General features: G+C 40.1%; 2 protein-coding genes across 2 annotated transcripts in view; both read left to right on the top strand.

Moving 5' to 3' along the window:
* The window catches only part of mboat2a (membrane bound O-acyltransferase domain containing 2a), a 40,878-nt gene extending 37,597 nt beyond the window's left edge, over positions 1–3,281 (top strand). The window contains exon 13 of the mRNA XM_069718186.1: positions 791–3,281. Within this exon, the coding sequence (XP_069574287.1) occupies positions 791–971 (181 nt within the window). The 3' untranslated portion in view covers positions 972–3,281. The remainder of the gene's footprint in view (positions 1–790) is intronic.
* A 2,661-nt stretch (positions 3,282–5,942) lies between these two features.
* Positions 5,943–14,591, top strand: part of kidins220a (kinase D-interacting substrate 220a) — a 43,227-nt gene continuing 34,578 nt past the window's right edge. The window contains exons 1-9 of the mRNA XM_069718184.1: positions 5,943–6,314; positions 8,159–8,317; positions 9,256–9,354; positions 10,026–10,124; positions 11,636–11,734; positions 12,091–12,189; positions 12,439–12,537; positions 13,883–14,080; positions 14,209–14,307. Of these exons, the coding sequence (XP_069574285.1) occupies positions 8,186–8,317; positions 9,256–9,354; positions 10,026–10,124; positions 11,636–11,734; positions 12,091–12,189; positions 12,439–12,537; positions 13,883–14,080; positions 14,209–14,307 (924 nt within the window). The 5' untranslated portion in view covers positions 5,943–6,314; positions 8,159–8,185. The remainder of the gene's footprint in view (positions 6,315–8,158; positions 8,318–9,255; positions 9,355–10,025; positions 10,125–11,635; positions 11,735–12,090; positions 12,190–12,438; positions 12,538–13,882; positions 14,081–14,208; positions 14,308–14,591) is intronic.

The following is a 14,591-nucleotide window of genomic DNA, read 5'->3' as shown; positions in this document are numbered from 1 at the left end:
TGCCCACAGTGTTGAAATGAACACTTTTTTTTAGTGGCTTGGGTCTCTCCTGTCAGCCTGGAACAGTTAACAAGACAGCTTAATGAGCAAAGGACGAGGAGGATTGATGAGGAGGAAATAAAATTGGCGGCCTTAACATTGCTCAGCCGCTGCCATAAAATACAGATCCAGTCATCAGCAAGCGGCTGCTGGAGAGCCAATATAAAACGGACTCACTTTGTTCACAAACCAAAGACAAATTATAACGTTGACCTGATGATGGCGTTAGATGAAAAGTTAAGAGATCACCGGAGTTGTTGCAGTTCATCCTGAGGGGAACATGAAGGCCTTTAACAAATTTCAGAACAATTCATATAGCAGTTGTCAAGAGGTTTCACTAAAGACACAAAATGTGGACCTCATGATGGCTTGTGGGTATAATCATGTCACAATCTTCCCTCAGTACACTCACATATAGTACTACTACATACTAATACACTTGAATTTTCGACAGGGTAGTGTTGTCGGAAATCGTTCTGCACTTACCGGAAATAACATTTGAATGCATCACCTGCCAACATATGTGCCGGCTTGAATTATTTTACAGAGAAATCAACTTTTTTTTGTTCCCTCTGTTGAACGCACACAATAAACATACTAATGGTTTCTGTCCAGCAGCAGTATAGTGACAATTAGTGAAAAAATATACTCTTTTTTTGTGGCTGTATTCAACTTGCATCGGTATTTGTCAGTCAAATGCTCCTTATAATAAACCATATTCAAACATTCTCACTTTTGGATGTCTTTGCAGGTCTTGGTACTTCTGCTTACACCTTCTATGTCTGCTGGTTGTACTGGCCCTACCTGTCAGACTGAGATGCCGGCAGGCCAAAGAGCAGCGGGACAACCTACTGAAGGACAGCGCACAGGACAACCAGACAGATCACAACAGCACAGACAACAACTGCAACCAGAAAGTCAAGGCCACATGAGGACTTGGGACGGCGGTGCACAGTCCCATCAGCAGCAGAAACACTGAGACGAACTAGAAACCACTGAGAGCCGGAGTGTGTCGAGTCTGTTTACCTGACAAAGAACCAAATATCTCTGAGAATCCTTTCAGACAGAAAACACAAAGTCAACGTCCTGTCAAAACTTCCAGTAGCAAGGATGACAGCAATCACACTTCTGACATGGATGAGAGACCAAGACGAAGCAACGGTCACGGTGTAAACTAACGAGCGATAGTGGTTACTTTACATTACATTAGTGAAAATGAAGACTTCCAAGCTGCCTTAAACCCTCTATGTACTCTGCAGGTGAAATAACACTTTGGATGAGGCGCTGCAAGAACCTAGATGCAGTTACACCAGTGCAGTATCATGTTACATAAACAGAGTAGAAGTGCAGTATGTGGAGGGTTTTTGTCATTGTCTGGATACAAGCCTCTGTTGGGTGGGAACAGAAAATGTGTACATGTTAAAAGAAACATAACCTTTATCATCAGCTGCCAACTTCAAACAGGCCTTAGGATCCTCAAAGTATCGTTTGATTTTGATGTCTTTTTTAAAATCTTTATTCAAGAAGAATTCACATTGTATGTGTTTTGTATTTAGATGTTTGTGACTTTGAAATTCATTCTTCGAGGATTTTCTTTTCTGCAATGAATTGACTATATCTGAGAGAGAGACCGGGAGAGAGAGAGAGAGAGAGAGACCGGGAGAGAGGAAAAAGAGAGAGAGACCGAAATTCATATCTCTTCCTTCTCCAGCAGTGGAAAGTCTAAAAGAAGTATTCAAATGGATTTCTGTTTGTTTTTGTTATTTTTCATATCTGCTGCTTTTATTTTCTTTTTTTTTTTGACTCATGACTCATCAGATAAATGTGTGTTTCAAAGGGAGTTTATTTACCCTCTTGTGGTTTTGGATTTTCAGCTTAGGGTTTGGAGGTGTGTGATTTTCTTTTCTTTTTAAAAAAAATTCAGCTCAGATTTTTCACACAACAGGTTTCCTCTGTCTCCAAATGTATTGCTTCTGTAATACAACTATCCAAAATGATCTAATTCATAGAAGTCCTAAATATAACTAAGGGAAAGACAAGATTATGTACGTCTTTGCTAAATACTTGTACAGCTTCAGTAATTGTCTTAAATCCTGCAAATGCAACAGAAATCTAATCAGATTACCACATTGACGTACTGTATAATTAAATTATCTAGCCATAAATATTACAAGCCAATCCAATGTAAAAGAAAACCTTTCAAATCAATGCACAGTGCACAAAAGCACATATTCAGGCTACAAACTATATAAGTATTGGCATTTGTCTGTGAGGAAATCTGACTCAGTTATTTATGTATGTGACATAATAATATTGTACAAAATTCAAAGACATAAACCAGCTGTTGTGGTAAATGGTCTTATTTCATATTGTGTGCACTTAATGTTAGACTAGGGGATGTTTCAGGGTGCATTTACTGTATGGTGTAAGAGACACACTCATGTTGTTTTGGTCCATGGCTCTCCATTAATCATCCAGTTTACTCTTTACAACATGCGGGAGTTCAAACGGCCACCCTTGTTATATTTTTTCTGGCATATTAGATTGCATTGGAAAAAAAGATGTGGAAATGTGGTGCAGAGAAGGCACCTTAACAGGCACCTCACTGATGTTTGAATAATAAAACAACGCTTTTATGAATCTGTTAGAGCAGATATAATGAGGTTTTTAAACCCACAATATCATGACACTTTAAAGGTGTGCTTTTTTTTTTTCCTCCCACAAAATCTGTCTGTAATTTGAGTTGAATTGGTGCATTTGTGTTATGTAAAGTAATAACAAAGCAGCAGAGGTGTGGACCTCTTTTCATTTCCTTTTAAGACTTTCTAACATTTGCGTATTCCTGCCATAACTGTGTGTGTACCAGTATTCATGTGATCCGTTACATGTTGATGTGATCTCAAGTAAACTATATTTGTAGCCTGGGCCCTGTGTAGGCGCATACGGCCCACCTGAGGGAAAGGGATGTCATTCTACAAGCATAGCGATTATTGCACTGCATGGCCACCCAAACCAGCAGATCAATGCAAACTGCTCCATATGTCCAAAGTGCCAAATCACTAAATGGCGCATTTTGTTTTTGTGTGCATGTGTGCCTGCGTGTGTGTTTGTGTGTGTGTGCGAGCGCCTGTGTAACATAATGGTTATTTTTGTGTCAGAAGGAAATTTATTGAAAGATTTGTATAACAGTACATTAAAATTCTGATTTATGTGGCAAAATAAAGAGAAATTATTTTTAAACACTAAAATTGTGTTTTAAGATAAATGTTTTCTTTTTGTCCAGAAAAGTTGATTGATTTTTTTTTTTTTTGGTTTTTTTTGTTGTTGTTGACTCCTGAACAGCAGAATATAAAACAACATACTATGTCCCTTCATCGCTGTGGTGCAATGCAGGATGAAGTTTATGGTGATTATGTTGGTGTCAATTGCTATCCACATGCTGATGCTCACACTAACATAGCAATGGGACATTTAACATATCACAGATAAAATTATTGATGGCTATACACTCCATTTATCCGTTTTCAGTTTCAGGGTCCTGGTATCATGCATGCACACTTACTTGGAAACTGTAGAACAAAACCACTGTCAAAGTCAAAATGTCTGTTGGGAAAAAAATGCAGACAATGTTATTATAAAACCGGGAAATCAATTATTACATTTTACTTGATTAAATAATTACCTTTCATCAAGGTACAAATATCATTCATGTGTTTCACTCAAAGACACTGATTTGCACTTGTTTTGTGTCTCTTTGAAATGAACTGGTTATCAGCTGTAGGTTATTCATCTCTTATGTCAATAAGCATAATCGGAAATGAAGTAGAGGGTTGATTGTGAAAATCATTGGTGGATGAATTATGCAGAACCTTTATTGAAGTAAATGTAACAAGGCCATAATGCAAAAACAAAACAAAAAAACATTATGAATACAAGTGCTGCATTTTGAATTTTACTTACCAGGAAAAAAAAAATGGAAGTATCAAAAGGGAAATTAATAATTAAGCAGAGAGATGACTCCTGTGGATGTAAAACATAAGCAACAAAAAAAAAAAAAAGCTTAAAAGCACACAAAAAGGTTTACGGCAGTTTAGGTAAAAATATGTTGTTAAAAATATGATGTTTTTGTAATAAGTCTCGGTCCCGGCGGAGAGAAGGCTTCAAATGTTGTAACCAGAGGTAAAAAAAAAAGGAGGCGGGGCTTCACAGTAACCAGAGATGGAAGGGGGCGGGGCTTCACAGTAACCAGAGGTGGAAGGAGGCGGGGCTTCACAGTAACCAGAGGTGGAAGGGGGCGGGGCTTCGCTGCAGCAGGTTCACGTTGCTGTGAAGCAAAAACACAAGATGACTTGAAAACTACGGCTTCTTTTTTGTTGTTGTTGTTTTTTTTAACAGGTTTCTCCAGACCGGAACCAAACTACAGACGAGGACAGAGCAGCCCCGTATAGGTGAGACGACTTCAGGACCTTTTTTTTTTTTTTTTTTGTCTCTTAGTAGTAATAACGTTGACGGACCTGTTGGACGGCTAACCACTCGAAGCTAACGCTAGCGTGTTAGCCTGCTAAAAAGTTTGGTGAGCTCGTGTTTTGCTGTTGCTTCCTGGTGATAGTAGTGAACAAGAGGAGGGCACACTTCCCCCTGTTAAAAAGCCGTCTATCAGACAGCAGGAAAAAAAACAAAAACAAAGCTATTCCTTTACTTTTCTTTGCTTGGTCACATTTGAGGCCATATGATACGTGTGTGTGTGTGTGTGTGTGTGTGTGTGTGTGTGTGTGTGTCGCACAGATGTTTTGTCAACCTGAACACGCAGTCAGAAGTGCAGATGCAGGCAGGAAACACGGTTTAGATGGATGTTGTGTTTATCGCCGTGGTGGTGAGATTGTCAGACTTTCATTATTATTTTTTTTTGTGTGTGTCTTTTCCAAGCACAAAGTTTGCACAGTTTTTTTTTTTTTTTTTTTTTTTTTTTTTTTTTAAGTCAAACACTGGCAAAAAAAAGCCACTTCCACATTCTGCTTCTGCATTTCTAGACAACCCTGCAAAACCTGGAGCAGACCCTGGTCTGTAGCAGGGAACTGAAGCCTCAGCAGGTTCATACCCACATGACAAGCCATGAAGAGCTGACCGGTTAAATTTAGAGATCCTATCCAGTGCTGCCTGCTCACTGCACATTGAATGTGTTCAGGTAACAGCTCAGCTGACCTTCACCGTGATATCTGGTGGTCCCTTTTTTTGTTTGTTTGTTTGTTTGTATAAACACTGGACCGTACCTGTTTATTGTACCGTATGTCAGGTTTCGCTGCAAGTAACAGTTACGTACGTTATTGAATAAACGTTCAATTATTTTCTTGAATTAATGTTGTTGTTTTTTTTGTTGGGGGCTCGTAAAATATCAGAAAAATCTTTAAAGACGCACGTTACAGTAACTTGGAGTTTAAAGCGATCTCTGAGTGTCCTGTTTTTTTGTTTTTTTTGTATCAACAGTCTAAAACTCAGATATTTAATTTACAATCAGAGCAAAGCAGCAAATCCTGACATTTGAAAGGCTTTCACCAGAGTATGCTTGATATTTTTGCTTAAGAAATTAATGATTAGCAACATAATTTCCATTTACGGACTAATTAATTCATTATTTTAGCTTCAATACTGGTTTGGCCTTATAATTTCTTGTTGTGGGCTTTCTGACACTTGTGGGTCAATATTTTCTAGAAAACAAATAACCTTCCCCCAAATGTATTGAGTTTATTCATACAAACCAATATAAAGGTGTTTTATTTCAAATATTGTGATATTCATTTGTTTTTTGTCAATATTCAAGGTTGTAGGATTTCTTACAGTTAATATTACTGGATATTTCCAGGCTTAGTTAATTGTTTGAATTGAACTGCCGAGCAATTGAGTCATTTAAACACTGATCACAGCGATAATATGTTTGCGACAGCTCCAATAAATATTAACCAAATGTTACTTTACTGCATTACTCAGAAAATTAAAGCGTACAAATTCATCCCGACGTCTTAATTGCTCTCATCATCCTCTTATCTGTATCCGTCGGTGCCAGCCAGTGCATGTAATGAATGGAAATCTGGGCGCGTGTCTCTATTGTGTTGGGAAGGGATGGGCGTGGGCCGGCCCCCCTCATCTAATATTCAGCTGTTAGTAAAAGGGGGGATGCTCAGCCTGAGCCCGGCAGTGCTTGTTGATACTCTGTGCAACCGGGTAGGGAATCTCTATTGTTATCGAATTGATGAATGTAAGTTTCTCTCAACACCGAGGTAAGAGTTTCTTCTTTTTGTTGTTGTTGTTGTTGTTGTTGTATTTTCTGCAGACTACATGCCACAATTTTTGCCTCTTTGACAGTTTATTTGAATGGCTTTTATTGTTTTTATGTGTGTTTTGTTACGGGGATGTGTGTGAGCTCTGGTCTGTTCACTACTTAAAAGAGAGGGGGAGTGCAAACATGTTTACTGATTGGTTCTTGTGTGGCGTTATCATCCACCCATTGTGCTGAGAGACAAGGAGCTGAGGAGGGTGTGTCAACAGGCCCTTAGTGCCGTCACTATGCACAAAGGATTTAAAAAAAAAAAAAAAAGTTTACCTATGAATGACACTGTCTGATATGGCAGCACAGTTGGCAGGTGATCCCTAACTGAAGAAATAGGGTCAGACTTTAGGAAAAAAAAATAGAAAGGTCATGTAGATATGCATTGATGGACTGCTCTGATTTTGGCTGGACTGTTGGGCCTTTGTACTGACAGCCCAGCAGGCATGTGACATTTAAGCGTTTATTGACCCGAGCCTGAGCTGCTTGTCTCAAGGATTATGGTGAAAATATTGAGCAGCATGTTTGGAAGTTATTATGTGAATCCCATTGCCACGGCAACTCGCAAGCAATGAATGCAGCTGATTAATTCTGTGTTGCTCTGGCAGGAAGTAAGTCTGACCATGATGGAAGAGCCCAACTTGATGAATCATTAATGAGTTTTTCATTGATCTGCGACTTCCTGACACAGCAGAGGCAACCACATTTAAGGGTTTTTCTCTTGTGCGGTGGAAGATCTTGAGAGTATATTGTAAGGAGTCACTGCCAAATAGTTAGTGTAGTAAGGGAGGTTAAAGGGTAATATTCATAATATTAATAAATAGAGGAACATGTTTGTCTCTGTCTGGGTTCAAGATAATTCTTCAGAATGGTGCAGCCTAATTAGAGATGATCTCCCTGAAGTGGGTTGTGTGCATTGATTTGTCAGTTGCAGAGAATTGCCAAATTGCTATTTTACCATCAATACAAAGCAGTTTCAGTAAATAGTGAGCAATCTTGTACCTATTGTACTTTTGAGAAGAACTCTGTTCTTTTCTTGTATACACACAAGTCTTAAAAATGTTCAATTATAGGCAGTAGAGGCCGGCCTCGAAATAATTGGAGCACACAGTTGAGTGCACCAATTGTCCGAGTCATTTTTAGATCAAAGAAGTTTAAAGACTATTGTTTGTCTTCATGGTTTTTTCTTTTTGATGACTTGGCTAGCTATCTTGTGCAGATCATTTTGATTGCTCTGCCTTCATTATACTCAAATTTCAGTTCATATTTTCAGCATGAGCAGACACGCTGAACAAAACTGAAAAGAAGTAAGACCCTCTGTCAGCTCTTGTTTAATGAGCTTGTTCAGTGCACTGTCCTGTTTTAACCGTAAACATCCTTTAAGAAACAAATATTATGGTCACCGAAATGCAGACACACACACACTCACACACACACACACACACACACACAAATTTGTCCAAAAAGGTTGAGGATTTTTATGTGCTAAATCTATATTTATATTTTAAAGTATCCATTTTTTTTTTTTTTTTTTTTTTTACTTGTTTGATGGTTGTTTTCGATTCTTTGTGTGTCTGGGTTAGTTGGTGCGTGCCTGTTGGGTTTGAACATGCTTTTTTTTTTATTCCACAGCATCACTTCAAAGATGCACCACGCCCTCTTCCCGGCCATGCTTTTAACTTTTCTGTTTGTCTCGTCGAGGTGCCGTACATTTAGCTGCGCAGGCCAGACGGAGAAATCTTGTTTCTTTCCTGCTGCTTTCTGTGAATGCTTATCTGCTTTCCTCTCGCTCCACAGTGGTGTACAGGTGGTCATCAGTCAGCCATGGATACCACCACCTCCCTGAAGATGACCTCTCTGGCCGTCCAGAGTCTGTTCAGCTACGTGGAGGAGGAGAACCTGGCTGCCATCAAAGCACATTTGGAGAAGTTTAGAGAAGTGGACAGTCGCAGCGATGTAAGTCGGCCATGTAACGACAACCCTCCTGTTGGCTCAAAGAGACGACGATATATTAAAGACAGGCTCATAGATATCATCAATCAAGGGATTTTAGATTTAGAGTTGCAGTACTCGTAAAAAGAATTTACTTCCGTTGTACTGGGCTTTTCATCTATCAGCCATATTAAGTCTCCTTTGATTCAGTGTTGTAAATCAGTAAAATGTGAACACTTTTAAGGGGGTTAAAAACTTTTTATAGGCTTAAGGTACTCAATGGAAACATAGTTTTAATGCATGGAAAGAAACAAAGGGAGAATTTAGGTTGGTATGTGGAAAGCCATTAAAAGCAAATGCAACATCTCCACTCTACCTGTACAGTATTTTGTACTATAATAGCTGCTGTCATAGCAACGTTAAGTCTGATACCTGTATTTACAATTTACACATCAGACTATTGTTGGACAAATTAATGCCAATGAAATGATATGTTGTCAATGATTCCTGTTGCTTTCAGTGACATTTTCCTTTATTTCATGTTCATCTCTCAAGGCACTGTAGTCATTTTTATGTCACTCCCACTGTACGACATCCTGCTGCTGTTAATACTCTCTTAGGATACCCATTTTAACACAGTCCACAGCAAATGCATTGTTTAGTTGAGGAGTTACATTTGTGTTGGATTTGCAAAAAATCTACAGTGCACAGCTGTTGTTTTTTTTTTACAGTACAGTGAAAGTATGGGGCCACAGACAGACTGCAGGCTGGAGAAACACACAAACACTTTTTAATTTCAGATCTTTCATTAGATTCGTTGACATCAAGAAAAAAAAAAAAATCAACAAACAATTTGAATAATCATACTTTAATCTGCCCAAAAGAAAAATTGAGTATAGTCCACACGGCATGTGTGTGTTAAAGATCATCGTCTCACTTTATTCCCCGTCTCCTTGTTTCAGAATGGACAGACTCCCCTGATGGTGGCGGCAGAGCAGGGCAATCTGGAGATCGTACAGGAGCTCATTAGGAGAGGAGCCAACGTAAACCTGGATGATGTTGTAAGCGTGCAAGTGCACTCGCACAACATCTCACACTGGTTAACATGAAGCCCACCACCACACATGTAAAGTCCACACGTGAAAAACAATGCGGCCATTTTAACCACATCATCCGCTTCACAATGAAGACGTAACGTGTGGTCTGTATGTTCCGTCTTGCTGAACTCGCCACACTGGGGCTTAGTCCTCAGCTATTATGGGCCATCAAGAGCCATAATGACAGCTTATTACACACTTTTACCTTCACGCTTTGGACCAAATGACAGGATCCACCCGCTAGGCAACACCCTGTCCTCGGATGCCAGCCCCCATGCACGCACACACTCAGGCGTGCATGCGCCCTCCCACTTAGGCGCACACACCTCTCATTAACATCTCACCTACGTCCCGTGTAGCCTGCTATTACACGTCATATGCTCCAACCTGAGCTTAGAAGAAGACAGGAGAAGCGTTACCTACTGCAGCCACTCTCGACTCTCACACTTTACTGTCTGACACTTCTGTCTGCCAATGAGACACCGTTTTCCCATGAGCACCTGGTATGACCAGCTGGTGGGTACAGCGCTCGGACCATCTCTGGCTGTCCCATGTACTGCCCTGATAGATGCTTTGTCAACTGGATGTGGAGTCCGGTGGGAGTTTTCACGGTAACAGGTTGTCTCTGTGTGCAGGATTGCTGGACGGCGTTGATCTCGGCAGCTAAGGAGGGACACATTGCGGTGGTGAGGGAACTGCTGGAGAACAATGCTAACCTGGAACACAGAGACATGGTGAGAATATAGACTCACAGGAACTGTTTTATTAATTTATAGTCTTTTATATGGCAAAAAAAAAAAAAAAAGTTGTAACATGCAGTTTACTCAAATAAATCTAATGGATACTGTGTAGTCATAACTGATATCATATTTTCTGTTGAGGCCTTACATTGGTATTGGATTAAATAAAACAAAATATTTACAAAAGTTACAATAAATTAGCCAGGACAATTGGGGGAAAGGCATCCTGGTTTCCTATTGGATGAAACGTGTTTCAACACGAAGCCAGTAACTTGTGTTTCATGTTATCCTCCTCACTCTTTTGCCTTAGCTTTTAGCAATCTATGCTTTCTTTTTAACAAATAAAGCAAAAATAAATATATTGTGGTAAAGGGTGGAGCAAGGAGAAACTCTAATAATGTATTCTCAGGACCAGGATGACTTGACAGATCATATTTATTGGAAACAGAAGTTATAGCTCAACAGCAAAATACAATACCACGTCGATCTTCTGAATGTACTCGAAACGTTCAAAAGCTTTAACTGGATACTCTCTGTATGTTGCCTATGCAATTCAAAATATGATAAAGTTGTGGTATTTCATTTTATATACGTTAATGTTTTCTATTTGGTATGACAGTCCAAGTGCTGGTTGAACAGGATGATCCATTAGCTTGAAAATGGACATATAATGCAATTACTTTCAGTGTGATGGCTCCTCTCTCGTAGTAATCCCATTTACTGAGCTCTGGTTGTCTCTGCATGGGGCAGCAATATGACTCATTTGATCCAGATGTGTTAGAGGCAGACAAGTCGTCTGTGACCAAACTGGAGTAACTTTTCTGAATATTAATTAAGCTCCTGGCAACATGCAGATGAGATACATATATTTACTACCTGGGGCTGAGTAGCTGAAGAGATAATGTATGCCTCTGGGCAGAAATGCTAAAACATGCAGTCGTATCGAGCAAGAACAATCATTATATCGATCATTATATTGTGTCAAAGATTTACAAAACATCTATATTCTTCTATACTCTGAAAGGTTTTTTTATTTCCCTATTTTGTCTTATGTAATATAAGATGTAGGGTTTAAATACTTGGCCTGTTTGACTTTGTGGAAGTGACTCAGGACATCAACTGACTCATCAGTGTTCAGGGTGTGTCTGAGCTGCTCAGGAGATCACAGTGTGGCTTATTAATCCCACTGCGATGACTGGCTGTGTGCTGCTGCTCACTCATTGGAAGGAGAGTCACCCTATCTGTCACCCTGTCTGTAAATAGAACATTTTCCTAACACAAAATCTGCCTAGATTTCAACTATTTTGTAAGCCTCACATTTAATGGTGTTCCAACCCTCGCACCCGAGTATGAAAAACCTATAATTATACGCTCTGAGTATGACATGTATCGTATGTAGATCTGTTTTTGTTATTTTCATGAACACGTCTTCTCCCCTCTCCCCATCTTATTGAACTATTAAACTATCTACAAAGCTAACTGTACTTTGTGTCTTTTCTACTCAGGGAGGATGGACTGCCATCATGTGGGCAGCCTATAAAGGTCGTACAGATGTGGCCCAGCTGCTTTTAGAAAAAGGAGCTAACCCAAATATCACTGGACAGGTACTGAGACTGAACATACATGACAACATAACTGGCATCTATGTTCTTACATGATTCATCTGATATGTTTATATGTCTGTTTAGAAAGAAATTCAGTTTTTTTTTAAAATTATTATTTTGGTTGGAATGTTATAAACTCATTAAATGCAGAGAAATCTCCCTGGTTGTAAAGAAGTTGTAAATGTGAGTAAGCTTGAGAGCAACAACCCTGCTCTTCACCTGCACAGTGCCTTGCCCCCCTCATCATCTGCTCTCAGTCATGTGAGGTAGCTTAAAGCAATTTGTTTGACCGCAGGCCCGACACTGATCCTTAGTTACTGTCAGCATGGTTTCACCGCTGTCCTCTGCCCCAACAGTACAGCGTCTACCCCATTATCTGGGCGGCAGGTCGAGGCCATGCAGAGATTGTCCATCTCCTGCTGCAGCACGGAGCCAAGGTCAACTGCTCAGACAAGGTAACTACACACTGACAGATGTTCATCATTTACTTGTATTTAATCACACAGACGATGTAGTTAGTGGTTAGGATTACAAAAAAAAAGAAAAAAATCAAGTGCTTTGGTCCACATCCATTCATCTCTTCCTCTCATCGCTTCCTTTATTTCTGATCCTTCCTTGATAGTTATTAAAAAGTTGTGGACTAAATCATCACTTGCCACTCGTGTCTTATGCACTGCTATCATATTTTCTTCTTTTCTTCGCAGTATGGCACTACTCCTTTGATCTGGGCCGCCAGGAAGGGCCACTATGAGAGTGTGATGCACCTTCTGGCCAACGGAGCAGATGTGGATCAGGAAGGAGCGGTGAGTAGATTGAGATCCCATGTGGTCATGCTTTCACCTAGAAAAGTTAGTGTGTCACTGTCTGTGTGACTGGTGAATTATTTTGATTAATAGTTATCTACAATGATAGGAACAGTCAGCAGGAACAGTATTTTGGCCAACTTTCTGGATGTTTTCGCGGTGCGGTTAGCACTCCCTTCCTTCCTTCCCACATCACCGTGACGTCACCGCATGAACGCGTCTTAGTCACATCTAACTACGGGTAATATTAGCTGCAGAACTAATAACAAGCTTCACCGCTATCATTAAAACAGCCAGCCAAGCTGTTGTCCACCACAAATGACAAGTATCCGGGCAGTTGTATACTAACGTTAGCTACCAGGGCAAAAGCACCGACAAACGTAGCTGGCTAAAAAATATCCATATAGCCTCTACAGAGTAAAATACAACTTACCTTTCCAGAAGCAGTATGGCGAGCTGCATATGTTTTTGAAAGCCCATCAGGTTTTTCCACCAATTGCAGGCCACACGAATACAGATGTGTCTTTTGCATTTCTCGTTGTCTTTTTTTCTTTTTTTTTTCCCTGTCAGTTTCCTTTTCTTCTTACTTTCCTTTGGCCATCTTAATTTGTTTGGTGTATTTTTCTCTGTCAGTGTTTCCTAAGAGCACTGAAATCGGAAGCTTCCACTGTAACCCACTGATCACTGCATACTGACGTTCTGTTGCCCGCCCATGAATGAACAGAGAGGACCGATCTCTTGATTTTGGCCTGAAGTAAAAGTTGATTTAAAATGATTTTTAAAAACTTCAGCTATGTTACTTTTATTAATAATGGTACTGTAAGCAGACAACGGTCTTAGATATGTCCGGGCAAAATATGGAAAATTGTCTATTTTTAGTTTTTGAGTGCCGACGAGTACCACAAACACAATAAACCATTTTAATAAATACTTGATTACGTCAGTGATGCGAGCACATCTGTGCTCTTTCGAGTCATGTGGCTTCTGTGCTGACACAAACTGAGTGATGTGGTTGTTTCACTAGTATCAACAATCAGATGGCGCTGCAGTAGCTAATGTTGCAGAGCAGTTAATTTGTATGTGATTAAGGGACTTAATGAGATGATGAGTTATTGGGCTCTTTAAGTGAGATTTTAGTAATAGATTGTTATAAGCCTGTTGTGACTCCCAAAGCTGCCGAGATAAACAGACAACATGTTAGAAATACAGTTTGTTGCTGTGAAGAATGATCTTGTTTGACGACTGAGCATTTGCCATTTGAACATTTAAAAACCAGCACCCACTCGCGTAGAGAAAAACCAGGGTTCGCGGGACCCTCACATGTGCAACTTGCTTCTTTCTGCAGAACTCGATGACAGCTCTGATTGTGGCAGTGAAAGGTGGCTACACGGAGGTCGTCAAGGAGCTGCTGAAGAGGAACCCAAATGTTAACATGACAGACAAGGATGGCAACACCGCCCTCGCCATTGCTGCCAAGGAAGGGCACACAGAGATTGTACAGGACCTGCTGGACGCCGGCACCTACGTCAATATCCCAGACAGGGTGAGACGCACCATCACAGCATTACCAGCTGGCTGTTGGAAGCCAATAGGATGTTGCAAAGTGGTTGATATGTAATACAACGTGAATAACATTCAGTTCCTGTTTCTCCATTTCCTCATCTCCTTTAGAGCGGGGAGACAATGCTGATTGGGGCAGTGAGAGGAGGTCATGTGGAGATAGTCCGAGCTCTGCTCAACAAATATGCTGATATTGACGTCAGGGGCCAGGTAGGAGGCCCTCTCGTGTTCTCCGTGTGAAATGTAACGCTGCTGCTCAATACTGTTTATTTACCCCTTTTGTTTTTTGGAGAAGTGAACCTTCATCCATGGGTCAGAATTACACAGATGCATTATGTTATTGCTATATAAACCCACTTTGACACTTTATACATAATACTACACATTATTCAATTGCTAGGTGCGATACAGAATATTATTACTGAAATCTCAGCTATGCACACTGGTCAATATACCTCATTACATTTCTGACACCGATAATTATTTGTCAGATA

This window comes from Brachyistius frenatus, unplaced genomic scaffold (assembly GCF_029030835.1).
Source record: "Brachyistius frenatus isolate BFR_SWC_R1_liver_20210118 unplaced genomic scaffold, ASM2903083v1 Contig_187, whole genome shotgun sequence".
Lineage (NCBI taxonomy): Eukaryota > Metazoa > Chordata > Actinopteri > Embiotocidae > Brachyistius > Brachyistius frenatus.
This window is presented reverse-complemented; position numbering and strand designations above follow the sequence as displayed.